At 38.7% G+C, this 17,075-nt stretch overlaps 1 protein-coding gene across 1 annotated transcript; it reads left to right on the top strand.

Annotated features, from left to right (window-relative positions):
- The first annotated feature begins 4,054 nt into the window (after window positions 1–4,054).
- On the top strand, window positions 4,055–7,027 carry LOC143849179 (homeobox-leucine zipper protein ATHB-6-like). Its single transcript, XM_077358229.1, has 3 exons — window positions 4,055–4,644; window positions 5,194–5,576; window positions 6,102–7,027. Exons 1-3 carry the CDS (start codon window positions 4,584–4,586, stop codon window positions 6,627–6,629), a joined length of 972 nt encoding a protein of 323 aa, XP_077214344.1. The 5' UTR covers window positions 4,055–4,583; the 3' UTR covers window positions 6,630–7,027.
- Window positions 7,028–17,075: the final 10,048 nt, after the last annotated feature.

Genomic DNA, 17,075 nt, shown 5'->3' with positions numbered 1-17,075 from the left:
TCTCGTCTGCTTAATTAGTTAGTGTTTTAGGCAGTGACTGCTGTCTAATTAATGTATATAAGCTGAATAAGCATGTCGGAATGTTTAGAAAAGTATCTAGTATGTTGAAAGTTTAGAGGAGTATCTAGTAGTATGATGAAGTATCCATGATTCTTGTAAAAGTTGTATTAAGTTTAGATTGAACTTGTTTCAATCTTTGGATTTCGCATCAGAAGAATAAAGCTAAAAAATGTAGAGTCCTCCTCAATTTGTTTCTTGGGTTTTAGCATGATTTTTTTGAGATCACCCATTGGCTTATATGAATGTTCAAAGTCTGTGATCGATGTGCCAACTTGTAATTGGGTTCTACCTTCAGTGCGAAGACCTGTTGTTGGACCACTGATCGATAGCCTAAAATGATAACTAATGGTGAGTTGGAAAGGATAGATCGGGGTCCCTGTTTGGAGTTAACTAAATTAGTTTGACTTGGGGCAGATACATATGTTCGTTGGCCGTATCAATCGAATTACGTGGAGTTGGGACTAGGATGATTTGATGATATGTGTAACTGGCACTTGTGTAATTCAATGATTAGTTGTGGTGATGGCAAACATGTAGTGATGACAAATAGGTAGAGTCGACAACATCATCTTCAAGCGGCTAGGAAACAAACCAAGGTTGAGAAGGTTGGAGTTGATGTCTTGTTTCACGCAGCATGGACTCTTACCGCCTCAAAATGAGACTAGGAGTGTGAGACAGAGAGTCCTGGAAATACCATGAGATATGCCTTTTGATAAAGGAAACCTAAATATAAGCAATTGTATATATACCTTATATAGAGATGTTTGCTCATGGGAGGGATAATGATCACATGTGGGAATTACAAGAGATGGAGTAAGAGGGTTTGGAAGAAGATTATAGGAAGTGTTTTGTGTGATTGATCTTATTTTAGATTAAGGGGAAGCCATTGTAATCTTCTTGTTCTTGCTTATAGTGATATTTCTCATCGACTCGCTAGTGTACATAAGCAACATTACCAAATTACGCAAATACTCAAGTATCTTTGTGCTTGATGTTTTCTTTTTTCCTTTTGTGTGTGATCGGATCAATTATGCCGGCCCGTCAGATTTCTATGGCATACGCAGAGAGAGATGCTATGAACCATTGGGCAGAAGCATTCCACATCTGATTTATAAAAAGGGAAATGATAAATGCGCCTCTACCTAATCTACCAACCTCCCACCCCTTCTTTGATTCTCCATATTTACTGCAAATGATCTTTCTCCACAAAGTTTCATTCTCTTCGTCGAACCGCCATGTCCACTTCCAAGATCCGAAGGAGGCCTAGGGATTGAAAATTTGGTTAGGAAGAGCAAAGCCAAAGTGAAAAATCGAGACTTTGCATATATATATTTATACCATATAAAATGAGAGAAGTTGGGTGGCTTCAAAGTTAGTTAACAAACCATATAAATATATTGGTTCTTATAACAGAATAAACGCCTTATAAATACAAATTTCTTGTAACTATCTTATGCAAGTAAATCTATTTTTCTGTAGCTATTAATTGCCTTCAGATACAAATTTCTTTATAGATATTTAACACCTTATGTTTTCAATCTCCCACTCAATTTCTGCCTGTAAAATGAAATTTAGTGATAACAGCATGTGTTATTCGCAATGCCCGTGCGTGACAAGCTTTTTCTTGTATTTAGTAGGCAAAATGCTATGAAGACAAATCACAATTGGGACTGTTTGTTGGTAGGAAGCTATCGCTAGATGTCTATCCTTGGAAATGTAAGGACCACAACAGTTATTTCTCTTTATATATTTAAGCATTTGTTATATTTTAGAGTACAAAGTAGGCAATCCCTTCTCCTCTTCGCCAAGGTTTTTTTTTTTTCAATGAAATTGCTAGAAATTTATTAAAAAGGAAGAGAATCAGTGACCGAGGTGATCAGGGTAATACAGAAGAGAGCAAAAAAAAATGAAGTGAAAAGAACTGCAAACACCAGAATTAAGACGGAAGCTCGTTTAGAATTACAAAACTCAGCCTATCAACGCTCACCTCCCCATTAGTCGATCTCCGCACACGCTGAAAGCGAACTAGGAATCCCTCCTCCCTATCTCGAATCTCATCTTATATAAATGTTAGTTTCCATTTCTGCACGTAATCAAATCATAATTAACCCCCAAAACAGATTAAAAAACCAATAATCAAATCACCTCTTAAAAAAAATGTTGTTCCTCAAGAAACCACTCTTGGTAGTCTTATGAAACACTTAATCACGTGGAAATTTAATTAATATCAGTAATCTAGTGGCCCCATCAAGGGTGGGGCCACCGCCGACATTTTTATTCACGTTTCACAAAACTTTTCCCCAGCAAATGTGTAACTCGCCCAATTAGTCTATACCCTATTTTCTAGGCCGGTGACCGATTGAACGATCAGGATTGAGTGATCACGGCTCGTTTGGCAATAGACAGGTGTGCCATACCAGCTGAATAGTCTCCATCACTACAGTATTCAACGTTTTCATTTGAAATTGGGCCACGTTAGAACTTTTCCGGATTCTCCATGGCATTGGAAAATGCTGAAATGACCGTGGCTGTTAGGCTAGTTCCTAACAGGGATCTGCCACATCTATGTGATCGGGTCCGTTAATCCTTTATCCATGAAGTCACTATTAGGGTTTGGGAAACAAAATCCTAACCGTTAATTTTCGTACCATCTTCTGCAGAACATGTCCTTTTTCCCCACGGGTGGTATCTATCATCTTAAACTAGATGATAAACGGTCTAGATTGCATGACCGTGTTCCCATTTTGGTCACCTCCCTATTGGCCGATCTCCTAACATGTTGAAAGTGATCTGAGAATCCCTCCACCCTGTTTCAAATCTTCTCATCTTATATAAATGTTAGTTTCCACCTCTCCTAGTAATCAAATCTTAATTAACCCCCAAAACAAGATAATAAGCTAATATGGCATTTTAGCTTGTGGACCCAAGTAATATGATACACTTATCACGTGAGTAATCTAGTGGGCCCGTCACGGGTAGGACATTGCCGACATTTTTATCCACGTTTTACGAAACTTTTTACCCACAAATGTGAACTCGCCCTTTCAGTCTAAAATCTAATTTCTTGGCCGGTGACTGATTGAACGACCAGGATTGAGTGATCACTCTACAGGTGGGCCATACCAGCTGCAATTGGGTCGCGTTACCTACTTCCGGAGTCTCGTTTACTTTCAAGGGCATTGGAAAATGCGAAGAGGACGGTGACTGTTAGGTTGTTTCGTAACAGTGATCTGCCACGACTATTTAATCGGATCCGTTAATCTGACTGGGGACCACAGTTCGAGCCAAATCCAGTCGAGATCACCATGATCGGACGACTCTAGATCCTTGATTCATGAAGCCTTTTTTTAGGGTTTGGGAAAAAAAATCTAGACCGTTAATTTTCGTACCTAAGTATCTCACGCATAAGATGTCCTTTCAGTGTGGATTTAAAAATCAACGGTCTCGATTGCACGACCATGTTCCCTTTTTGGGATCCTATGTTACCATTGATCCATTCGTATGAGTATGACTAGTCGTTCTCAAGGACATTTTCGTTATTTTCCAAAAGAGACAGGGTTAGTTTGATCTACAAACTTTTACAACATTTAAATGACTAAAATACCCCCATATAAGAACATTAATCACGAAATTCCTTCAACACCACCGTCCACGCCGTTGGCACGGAGTGGATTCGCTGACAACAGCCGAATCTCTCATCGGCTTGGCTCCACACGGCTCAGTCGCTATCCGTACAAATCCCCTTTACTTAATTATTTTTCTCTTCATTTTTTTTACTGATCCCTCATTTTCCTTCTTTATTTTACTCTCTCTTCCGATCCCCAAAAATATCTCCTTCCTTCCAACCGGTCATAAATGGAAGGCCGACCGGCTATCTCCGGTCACCCAAATTGCATTTGAGACGAATTTCACTTTCATTTCATTTGCTTAACCCATGGGTCAGTTTCTAACCCCAATCCAACCCAAGAGTAGTTTTATATATAGGGAAAGAAAAGGAGAAACAGAATAGCCAGCACGTTAGGACTGGAAGGCCTGTTGATATTATAGGCTAGTTAGACTTTTTCTAATTTCTATTTAAATCCCATTTTCTCTCCCCCTCTCACCTCTCAGTGAGGATTTATCTGCCTTGAAATTAGCTGTATTGATTGATTGATTCACTAATCATGGTGTTGTTCTTCTCATCTTTTTGGGTCTGACTGGTTTGGATGATTTGGAATTTATTTTCCATGATGGGCTGTGAAGGAGAAGAATTGGGTAAAAAGGAGAAAGATGGAGAACCATTTGGGAGTTTTTGGCAGTTTAGAGTCTATGGTTGTACACAACTATGGCTTCTGGTATCTGCTTTCCAGTATGGGAGTAAAGCTTCCATGGCTTTTCTCAAGTAGCATGACTTTATTTTCATAAAGTTTTTTTTGCTTTCATCAAAGTTTCTCTAGTTTCAACCCTACTGAGATCAGATACTGAAGAAAGGGGGGGTCTGATCTGATCTGAATTTTGGGTCTACTGGGTTCATTTATTCAGTCATGAAGAGGCTGAGTAGCTCAGATTCTTTAGGTGCTATGATTTCTATCTGTCCATCTGCAGGTAATTTGAGCACCCATCATATCTATTTTTGTATCAGTACAAGAGACTAGATTATATGATTTTCATGTACTGGGTTCATTTGTAACTTGTAAGAATGCTTAAGCTTTGGTTTTCTTTCTTAAATAACTTAGGTTGTAAGTTCCTAGCTCTCAAATTAGGACTAGCCAAGTATTAATTGCCACGGGGCCCTTTTTCTTCTTTCCAACTATGTCACCTTTTGTTTTTCTCAGGGTTTAGTCGTCTTTCATTTGTAACATCTTAGAACTCTTAACCTTTGGTTTTCTTTCTTAAACAACTGGGTTCTAATTTCCTCACTTTCAAACAAGGACTAGCCAAGTATTAATTGCCACCCGACCCTTTTCTTCTTTCCATCTTGATTTTGAACTTTGGACAGGAATCTTGCTTTATCTCGCTTTTAATCATGTTTATTTTAGCATTAGAAAAGTTTTCTTATGTGGGTTTTTCTCTATCTGTTATTTCAATTTAAAATTTAATGGATCTCAAGTTAATTCACCAGTGCTTCATTCATCTATATTGCTGGGTTTTTAGAGGAAAAACCTTTGGGTGGCAACAACAAGAGCAGCAATGTTTACAGGGGATTTCAGTCTATCTTAGACGGATTGGATGAAGAAGACTGCGGTGAGGAATGCGGCCACGTGCCGGAGAAGAAACGGAGACTGAGCGTTGAGCAAGTGAAGGGCTTGGAGAAGAATTTTGAGGTTGAGAACAAGCTCGAACCTGAGAGGAAAGTGAAGCTCGCCGAGGAATTGGGCCTGCAGCCTAGGCAAGTTGCTGTCTGGTTCCAAAACCGCAGAGCCCGTTGGAAAACCAAGCAGTTGGAGAGAGATTATGGTGTTCTTAAGGCTAAATATGAAGCTCTGAAGCTCAATTATGATACTCTCCACCATGACAAAGTAGCTCTTTTAGCAGAGGTGGGTAGTTTCTCTGAAACAACCAATTGATCTAAAAGTTAAGCTTTTAGAGTTGGTGTTATTAAATCAGTTATTTAATCTTTTTTGGGTTATGTGAAACAACCAATTGCTCCAAAAGCTTAGGCTTTTAGAGCTGGTGTTATTTAATAATTGGATTAAGGGCATTTAAACATGTGTAAAAGTCTCAAAACATGTGTAAATTCATGTTCCCATGGGCAATTAATTGTCCCTTGTGGATTGATCACTTGTTAGAAAAACCCTTAATCATTTGTACTTCAATAGTCTGAGCTTTGAATCTCCAACCAAGCTTCACAGCAAATTTTTAAACTAGTGGTTGGAAACATTTCTAATTCTACAAATTCCAACCTTGTACAAGCTCTCAAATTGTAACTTGAGCAGACTGTAGAATTTACTTTTAAATCATGCATCCCAAAGTTCCAAACGACTTGAATTATATGCAAAACTGAGTTGCAACATTTTAAACTTTAAGTTCAAAGAGAAGAATAATGTGTTGTCTACTTTCAGGTTAGGGATCTGAAATCTAAACTCCAAGAAGACAACACAGAGCCCAATTGCCCCGTCAAAGAAGAAATCGATCCGCTGGAATCCGAAAACAAGATTTCTGATCAGAGCAAGATCTCTTCGATGCCCGGTAACAACACCGAAGTGTCGATTTTCAGGGGAGATTTTAAAGACGGTTCATCTGATAGCGATTCCAGTGCAATCCTCAACCTCAATGATGATAATAACAGCCCACTCAGGCCACCAATTTCTTCTCTCGAGAATGGAGTTCCCATTCCACCGGTGCTCTCTTCCTCGTCTTTCACATTCAATTGTTCTTCATCACCCTCGTCATCGTCCTCTATAAATTTCCTACAATTCTCGGAACCGAGGGTATGTGGGAATGGGAATGAGAATGATCAGAAAGGAGGTTTTCATCAGTTATGGAGAATGGAAGAGCATAACTTTTTGAATGGAGAGGAGCCCTGCAATTTATTTGCTGATGAACAGGCTCCTACACTCCCATGGTACTGTACAGAGCCATGGAATTGAAATGGGTAATTAAGATGGAGATTAATGGCAAATTAAGGAGCAAACATGTCAAATGAGTTTTTCTTCAAGGAATGTGAAGAAAAGGAGAAAGTGGACTTTGGGCTATGGGGAAGAGTTTTGTAAAATGGGAAATGTATGTAGAACTTTTCATGCTTTCTGTACAAAAGAAGATTTCAGTGCTGTGTGTGTACAGACCTGAAAAGAAGAAGTGAGAAATCCAAGCCTGGAGAGAATAAAAGAACTCAAAGGTAAAAAACACATGGAATTTTCATGAGAGAGATTTTTCACGTGGTTTTCGAAACCGTGAGGGTGACTGTTTTCCTTAATATTTTATTTACGTTGCTGGCGGACGATGGATGGCCAAGGGAAGTAATAAATTCGCCATAACTTTTTCCCGACCCTGTAGTGTATTTATGAGTTATGACTACTATTTTACAGTAGACGGGGGGTCTGTTCCAAGTAAACAGAAGGGGTGAAATATATCATTTACCTATGGCGAAATGGTACAAGAGTTTTAAATTAATTAAATAAAGGGGCGAGCCAATATCAGCTTCTAAGTTTTAATTCGGGAGGAATCAGTGAATGTTGAACTCTTGCATTTGACAACATAGCTTTTAGCATTCAATGTTAGCCCCTTGCCAATTCAGGAAAAATGACATTACAATTGGATGGATCCACCTAAGGGCCTCTTTGGATACTTCCAACAATTATCTGCAGAATAATGGTTTTGAAGTGAAATTTGATTAAAATATCTGATAATTTGTACCTATTAAAAAAATTGATGTTTGGAAAAAATCTTCCTTCAATTCAATTCCTGAAAAATATATTTAACAAAAAAAATTAAAACAATGCAAACTAAATGGGGAGGAGAGTATAAAAAAATCTCGCCATTACTCCTAATTATGGGTATGTTTCAGTACAATCGGTTCTCAAAATCCAAAACAAACAACACCTTAGGGCTTAGGGGGCCGTGTTTGGATACGCGGATTTTAACATCTTGGATTTCCTCAAAATCCTGGATGGGAGACCAGAGAAGGAGATCGCATGTCGTTTTCTAATTTCTCATCTTCTTTCTGTCGAGCGAAAGAGTAAGAGATCGTCCCGTGTTTTCATGTTTCAAAAATCTCAGGATGGGGGCGTTACAAACCCTCGTTTTCTAATTTCATGTTTCAAAAATCTCAGGATGTGGGTGTTTCGAACCCTCGTTTTCTAATTTCAGAGATTAGGAGACCGTCCCATGTTTTCAGGTTTCAAAAATCTCATAATGGGGTGTTACCAACCCGGATCAGTTCGCAACGTGATTTGCCTCTTGATCCACTTTGAGGGGAGGATCAATCCTCCTTTGTTCCCAATGATTTGCCTCTTGATCCACTTTGAGGGGAGGATCAATCCTCCTTTGTTCCCAACAACACACTTTCTGCAACAATTTTCTTCATTCCTCCAAAAAAGGTTGTGTACATCTTATTTATAAATAAAAGAAACATTTAATCTAGATAATCCTTATCTAAAAGACTCATACCCATAATAAACTCCACACAAATCTAAAATAATTTATTCAACCCAAATGTGGCCATCTAGGTAAGTAACGGGGGGGGGGAAGATTTCTAAAACTTGGATTTCTTACTTAAAAATTAAAATCCAGAAGAGGAACGATAGAATGAAGGGTGCCATTGCAAAAAAACAGCTCCAAGGGCCCCCTTATTGGTTGATTTCAGTAAAAGTCAAAGCCGTCTCCACTTTTCACTGCGCCATCCACTTTTTTCGGCCCCACATGGCTGAAATTGTAAAATTCAGAATTTTACACCGCTTTCAAAGTAAAACCTCCATTCTAAAATCTACGTATCCAAACAGCCCCTTAGTGTATCTATCCCGTGTACAATCATAGTGATTATAAGGGTCTTAATCTCATTAATGGTCGTGGTTATATGTCTAGACATGTTAACTCTATTAAATATCTCTTCCCTTTACAACTCACTTACACCAAATCGTTGTCTTCATCCCATCCACTCTCCTTAACCCCAACCATCCCATTCCACCTTTCCTAGGCCTTCCTCTACCTCAACTAATGCAGGACTATTTGTTATTTTCTTGAGATTTATTATTATTGTTGTTGTTAATTAGTTTTATTTGTATTAAGATCACTTAAGAATTCTTGTTATATGATTATTAGGAGTCCTAGCCTTGGAGTTTATCCTAATCCTAGTATGATTAGAAGTAGAGTTTGGTTTGAAAGTACAAATATGGATGTATGCTGTATGTGGAAATCAAGTTTTCTCATTGAATAAAATTTTTGGCTCAGTTTTTATTAGGGGTGCAACTCGAGTCAGGTTGGGTCGGGTTGAGGCCAACCCGAACCCGACACGACCCGAGTTCCAACCCGACGAGGTTCAACCCGACCCGACCTGAGGAACCCTTTTTGCCAACTTGAACCCGACCCAACCCGAGATTTTGAGCTTAAAAAATAAAAATTATTAATAAAAATGTCGGGTTGCCCAAGCCCTCAACCCGAACTCAATTCGGGTTGAGAAAACTCAACCTGAACCTGAACTCAACCCAATCGGAATTTTTTCCGGGTTGAGTCCTGATGGGGTCCGAATTCAGCACTGATGGGTCCGAACTCAGCACTGATGGGTCCGAACTCAGCAACCGATTGGCTGTTGACACGTGGCCCTCACAGGGACCGCTGCAAAGCCAACATCTGTCCCTGCTAGGTGTGACACCTGGACCAATCAGGGACTTCCACCTGCCCTTCCTAGGTATGAGACCTGGTCCATACAGAGGCCACCACCTGTCCTGGACAGGTGGCTTAGAACTACCACCTGTCCTAGACAGGTGGCTCAGAATCACTATAAATAGCCTTCACTTGTGCTAAGGTGAGGGATCTGAAAATCAAAACCCTAAGCTTTTGCTCTGACATTGCTCTGCACTCCTGCTCATACTGACTTGAGTGTCGAAGCGCCCGTCCGGAGCACCACTCCGGGTTGGTCCTCTGACCCTTTATCTTCTTGTCTGTGCCCTTGTGCAGCGCAGGACTCCACCAGCCCTTCAGTTGTGGTGTGTCAGATCAGCCTTTCCGGCCCTACCATAACCTGTTACCGATTTTAGACCTAACAAGTCCACCCAAGTTGCACCCCTAGTTTTTATCTCTTCCTTGTGGGTTTTTAAGCATTCATTCTTATCCCCTTGTGGATTCGAGGGTTCTTCTTCAACGAATTGAAGACGGTGATCTCCGCCTCCTTTCCACACACTTCAGTCGTGTACCTGCCTACCCATCCTCCACATCTACAATTAAACTTACAGTTGACCTTAAATCCTACACATTCACCTCAAATGTCCACCACCATCCCGCATGTCCACCAAGAACGCATCCCATGATTAATTAAGTTCATGATAGAATTCTAAATCCCCATGCATTCACTACCTCCAAACATTGTATCCCTCAAGCCATCCTTGCCTCCCTTGACGAGGAACCCACATGTTTCACACAAGCTTCAAAAACTCACTAGCAGTGCCAAGCAATAACTCAGGAGTTTAACACACTCATTTCAAATGACTCATGAGAATTGGGAGCCCTTACTTCTCACCTAACTATGATTGGATGCAAATGACTTTTCAAAATTAAGAAACATGGAGATTGCAGCATTAAAATACAAAAGGCACATCTCGTGGCCAAGAGTTATAATCAACGTTGGAATTGATTTTGGGGAAAAGATCAACCTAGTGGTCAGACCCAATACCAAATTACCAATAGGTCGGTATTTTCTATTAACCATTCAAAAAAAGGTTGGTCGGTTCATCAACTTGATCTCAATAATGTCTTACTGATGAATAGGTTTACATACTCAACTCTTAAATTTTTTCGAAACTCAACATCTATTTGTCAATTTAGGAAGACAAGCACTGAGGGCATGGTTTAGCAGACTCTACGACCATCTTGAAGATTTTAGTTTCAAGAGCTCTAAATCCGACACCGCTCCGTTGAGATATTAGGACAGTCTTTGTATTTTTGTTCTAATCTATGTAGACGACATCCTGCTAACTAGAAAAAGTACACAAGCTATTTCCACCTTACTAGATCATTATATCAAATCAGTTGCCTGCACACATGTACAAGAACACAAAAAAAATATAGTGGGACCCACATTATTAGATGATCTAAACCATTTGCGTGGCTTACTGCTGAAGAAACTTATTCAAGTATATTATATTTCCACAAACGATTAGCTTGTCAAATCTATGATTAAAGTTCTTCCGTCCCCTACATTTTGTGCTCTTCAATCCAGACTTCAACTCACCATTTTAGTAATGAATTTTGTTTGAGGGGCTTATCAGTGAAGATATTCCGTGGAGATCCTACCATCTCCAATCTTAGTCAGTTGCCGACTTTTGCCATCTTCAATCCTACGCTTCCTAGCAAGTTACCAAATAGACATCTCACCAACTCACCAAGGGATTGAAAACTATCCGATCTAGCATGGCTCTAAAAGCAACTACTCGAAAGCCTCAATCCTATCTAACTAATGTTACAAATCTTGTGAATTCTTTTAAATATCAATATATGGGATTTACTAGGCAAAATTTCAAGGAAAGCCATTTTGCAGCTCACTTTTGCACGAGAGAACCACACTACGTACGCTCATTTTTTAGCATATTTTGTCTTATTAATTTAATGCATCTGACGTGGCTGTTCTTTCCTGCAAAAATCAGTCAGACGCGAAATTGCCTAGCAAATTCCTCAATATATATCTAAGAATTCTAAAAACATCACAGTTCAAAATAACAACAGATACCCATTCCATTTGACAAAAATGTCACTGTCCTTACTTTAAATTTTCTTTGTATGGTTGTTAATGACGCACCGATGATGTTGACGCACCTTAACACCTTACATATTGTCTAATCAATGGGCCCTTGTAGATGTTTAAGATCAGCTCACTGACTGAAGCCATCATATCAGCATGCTCCAGCATTACGAGGGCATTTTCCTTCTTATCTTTACACTTTTGGGTCACACATAGGCACATATACTCGGAGCTCCAATAATTAATGCTAAGTAAATTCATAACCTCTCACAACTTATTTCTTGGACCAAGAATCAGTATAATCCAAATGCTGATAACTTATACTCACTTATTTCAAATACTTAATAACAAAATTCAGAGATACTAGATATAAGAGAGTAGCTTCTTAGAAAACATTATTCAAAGTACATACGAGTTAACAATAATGTTGTTCAAAGTACATACTGTATGTAGTTACTTATAAAATGTTTTTTAGAATTTTCACTATAATTTATTATGGTGCTCACAACAGCTATAGACTCTCATGTGGCAATAACATCATCACCAATGGCAAATGTAAGCAAGGTAACAGTAACAAACTCCCACCATGCAATGGCAATATGCGGTAATCAGACGTTTTTCTTTCTTTCCAAACAGACAAGCATAAAACTTGGTATACCAGAAACGTAGGAAGTACAAAGACAATGAATTGGACGAAAGAAATGACACACGCGACTAAGAGCAAGAAGAATAGAGCAGACAATACCAATCTAATAATTAATATTCTCTAATACCTAATATAGAATGCGGCCACCGATATTAATTATTAGAGCTCCAACCGTAACATTTCCTATCATTTTCATGATAAAGGCAAAGAAAGGGTGCTAGCATAAATATTACGGATGCCAAAAGCAATTCCTTTTTAAAATTATCTGTTTTGCATTTTTTTTGTTTTTTTTATTTTTTTTGTAGATATTTTACATGCTGTGTGCATAGGAACTCTAATATTTTTCAAAAAGTACAGGATCTGAGAGTTAGGGTCATCCTATATAGATGATTTACTGGGTACAACATTTTTACGCTGTGACCCAACAAATGAACGGTTTGGATCATCCTATGAAGTGCTCACGTAAAACATGGTTGGCCCATCATTTCAAGGGCACTAGGAAGAAAAGAGTAGGCAGACACTGTATGTTGAGAGAGAGAGAGAGAGAGAGAGAGAGAGAGGACACCATTTGAGATAGGACCCACTTGAACTAGAGGACACCATTTGAGATAGGTCCGACTGAACTTTTCACTCAAACTATCGAAATACATAAATGGAAAATGATTTTCCCAACCCTTTGGCCATATTTGGTAGGGCTGCAACTCGAGCCGGGTTTTACCCGACCCGCATCGACCCGACCCGAAAATAGCCTGGGTTGGGTTCAGGTTTCATGGGTTTCGGGTCGAGCCGGGTTGAGCATTCAAAAGCCCGCATGAATCTCGGGTCGAGCCGGGTTTGAAGGGGCCCGACCCGACCCGACCCGAGTTACGTAAGGTATAGTATGTACATTTTTTTCTATTGTTAGTTAAAAGTGAAAAGTGAAAACCCACGCACCCACTGTTATTGCGTGTGGGTGTAATTTCTGCTTCTATGAGTTGAGTTGATTCAAGTGTTTGATTCAGCATTGTTTGATTGTTATTACAACATTGTTTGATTACAGCATTGTCTGATTCAAGTGTAATGTGAGTGTAATTACATCATTGTTTGATTCAAGTGTAATGTGAGTGTAAGTTCTGCTTCTATGAGTTGAGTTGCCTTGCCAAACAAGAATTTTCCTTAAAAATTGCGTCAACGTGAAAGAATCCGAACCGACCCGACCCAACCCGAGATTTATCATGGGTAGGGCCGGGTTTGGGAATCGTGGGTTTTCCAAAAAAAAACCCGACCCGACCCAACCCGAGATATTTCTCGGGTAGGGTTGGGTTCTCCAAAACCCGACCCGCCCGACCCGAGTTGCAGCCCTAATATTTGGCAACAATGAAAAAAATTATTCCATGGAATACTCGTGGGTCCAACCATGTGAGAAGGGCGGAGAAGCAAAGGTACATAATTGAGTGGGGAAGAGTGGAGAGAGGATAAAAATCCCTAAAAAGTAGTGAAAATTATCCATTTGAAATCATTTTTTTTTCCTGGTTTTTTTTTTTTTTTCGATCCTTTAGGGGTCGTTTGGATACACGGATTTTAGAATACAGGTTTAGGGTTTATGATCAATTAAGCTGATGCATGTTTCTTGGATTTTAAGTAAGAAATCCAGGTTTTAGAAATCTCTCCCACATCTTGAGATTTCTAAAACCTGGAAACATGGGATGATCTGCTACGCTTTTGCTGACGGAAAGAAAGGTGAGAAATCAAAAAATGACAGCTGGTCCGCTTCTTCTCTTTTCTCTCATTTACAATTTTGAGGAAATTCCGGATTCTAAAATCCGCGTATCCAAACGGCCCCTTAGGTTTTTTTATGCTCCCCTCACACCCACAATGTCACGTCTTTCCCTCTCCGGCCCATCTCTCACAACTAGCCCTACAAATATTCTATGAAATATTCTTTTCATAGTTGCCAAACATGGCCTATGTGTTTTTCTTTTTATGAACTTTTGATGAAAAGAAAAACGAATAGAGGTGAAATGCAGCCATTTTTAGAAGAGAACAAACAAGAGTGGGTGGAAATGTTGGAAAAGCTGTGTAAATATCATTACCCGTACACAATTAGCAAAAGGGTTTATTATCAAGAAAATGGTATTTCAACCGGCGCAAAAGAGTCAGGAAGAAACAAAAACAAATTGGTTGAAAGTGGCTGATGTCAGCTCTGTTGCTTTGCATTTGGTGACGAGAATTACCTCTCTTTTCTTCTACTTCAATTATTTAAGATTATGACAACCGATTGTAAGTGCCAAACTGATTATTGGACTCAAATTTAAACATAATTTTGAGTTTGATAATTGGTTTGGCACTCACAATTGGTTGTCATAATCTTAAATAAACACGTCGTTAACTAGCTAGAAATTGTGAAACAACAATTTACTCCAAAACCTAAAGCCGCTGGAGATGGGGTTATTTAATCTTTTATACTCTACACTCCCCCTCACATGTGACCCTTCTTTCGAGTTGGTCATTACATGTGAATTTTAATATCAAGGAGTTTTGAACATGGGACCTTTGCTTTGGTAACATGTGAAACAGCCAATTACTCCAAAAGCTTAAGCCCTTGGAGATGTCATTATTTAATTAATCTTTTATGCTTTAACTGAGATAAAATTCCTTCTAAAGCATAGACAAGAGAAACTCGAAAATGTTATTAGCACAACCATATGTTGATATTTACACAAACCCAGCTGTCTTTTCTTCTTTAATTCGCTCCCTAGAGGCTAGAGCTTTTTGGAAAATGTGATAACCTTTTGCCAGCTCTTTAAATACTTAAAAGACAAGATGGTTTGCGAAAAATATCAAAATATGGTTGTGCAGATATCATATCTCTTCAAACAATTCCAACGAAGTATGCTTCAGAACACGGTGAAACCCAAGTTATAAATTGTGGTAATCAAAAGGGGCGGATATATGACTTCCCTATAAATTTCAGAAGGACACACCTTTCTTTAATAAATGACTCTAGAAATTCAGCTTCTAATAGGCCATGGAGGAACCCAATACTTGGGTATTTCCAGATTCTAACAGAGCATGGAGAAACCCAATACTTGTGAATTTCCATGAAGAGATGTTAGCATGGATAAACTCATTACTCATGTGAATTTCAGTGAAGAGTTGTTGTTGTTGTTTTGATTCCCAACGAACTACAGAGACTACTCTCTCGTTGGTGCGAGCCAGAGTTGGTAACACTGGCTTTAAAAAGACATGAAAAGCTATTGACAAATGCGTCTGAAAAGGAGAGCGTATGATTGGACCCCATGTCTTCGCTTGGCAGCTTTTTTTTGGCGCTTAGCCCTAGTATCGTCTAGCTCTCGCGGTTAAAAGACATTGGAGATTTGGAGCCTTTTCCTTTAAAGGAAAAGAGTGAGGGCAGCACATGGGCGTTTCAATGTGCCAAAAGAGATTCCCGTGGGCCGTGCCTCTTTCTTCTGTATTAGATGTTTTGATGGGATGATGGACCCCACATGTCTCTCTCTTCCCCACCAGTCACTCTTCGGTGGGGCCCACTCACCCTAGCATTAATAATTATCATTTTTATTTAATAATTTAAAAAAAGGTAGTATTTTTAGGAGAGTGATAAATCGACCCCCTCCGTGTCTTTCTCTCTCTAGCCCTGAGGAGAGAGAGAGAGAAAGACAAAAGGGGTCGATTTAAGATATTTGGGGGTTGATTTATCACTGCCCTATTTTTATTTATTTATTTACTTTTGAAAAAAATTCAATTCCTAATCTCTCTTGGCTACATAATCTAGTTTAGTAGACTAATCTAACCCTCCTGTCATCGAACTCATCTGATATTTCTTTACACGTTGTGGTCCGATTTTACAATTAAGGGAAATGATTTATGCGCTCCAATTTTTGTCGTGTAGTATCTGAAGGGCTGTCAGAGGAATATTAAGGTTCTCAAAAAGCTCTTAAAGCCCTTTAAATACCACACGACAAACATGTGCAGCACATTTTTATCAAAACATTGGAGTGCTGAAATCATTTCCCTTCTTTAATTAGCTGTTAAAAAAGGCCATAGCATAGAAGACAAGTGTTTCACTAGATTGGTATGCACTTTTAAAAACGGTGCCATATTTCATTTCCCTATATATGTCTATAAAATTGGTATCTTTATAAAATAAAATAAAAATTGGTATTGACACCCATAAATCTAGGCGTTTTACAACATGCAACTTTGTCTTAATCGATTCGTCATAAACAACACGCTATAGATGTTTAACATGAATTTCTCTTTGTTTGTAAATATGTCAATAAATAAAAATATTTTAGGCATATTTGTATGAAAAGAAGTAGTAGGCTCGTTCATTCGACATTAATCGGCCGTAAAACAAAATTTACACCCATTTTGAAGTGTAAACAATGGGCATACATACATTTTGTTTTACGCCCATTTTACCTCGAAAGAAACTAAGTTATAATAAGCAATTAAATTCCCATACATGATGGATGATGTAGTATGGAGTATTTTCCATATTATATTGTCCTCATGTGAGATTCCTTTCTAATTGACCTACCATCACAAGACAAAACCAAGGGACGATCCCGATTTCTCGAACACGGCATAGAACGAAATCAACCGTTGAAAATAGATTAAATACTTTAGACCCATCAATGATAATTCAAGTGTCGTAGTCCTTAGAAGTATGAACTGATCTCCCTCCCTTTCTTTAGCCGTTCAAAACAAAACAAAAAGCCTTACGACAGAGGAGTTTGTCCTTTGGCCTTCCTTTAATTGTGGGATTAGCCACTATCTTCTTTATTTTAGTAATAATATTTTACCTTTCTAGTGGTCATGCAAGAAAATGAGAAAACAATGGCTTATGACCTTCCTCAAATCCATCTCTCACAAATTGGAGAAGAGAAACGCAATCTTCATCGATTGTTTTTTAGTTTCCAAATGTTTATTTTATTTTTATTTTTAACTCTTTTTCTTACTAGTTTGTTTGCAAGTTCCAATCAGATGGTTTAAATT

Source organism: Tasmannia lanceolata, unplaced genomic scaffold (assembly GCF_043159265.1).
Source record: "Tasmannia lanceolata isolate RefF3 unplaced genomic scaffold, GAP_Taslan_0.1 ptg000016l, whole genome shotgun sequence".
NCBI lineage: Eukaryota > Viridiplantae > Streptophyta > Magnoliopsida > Canellales > Winteraceae > Tasmannia > Tasmannia lanceolata.
The sequence above is the reverse complement of the archived record's forward strand: the minus strand, read 5'-3'. Positions and strand labels throughout refer to the sequence as shown.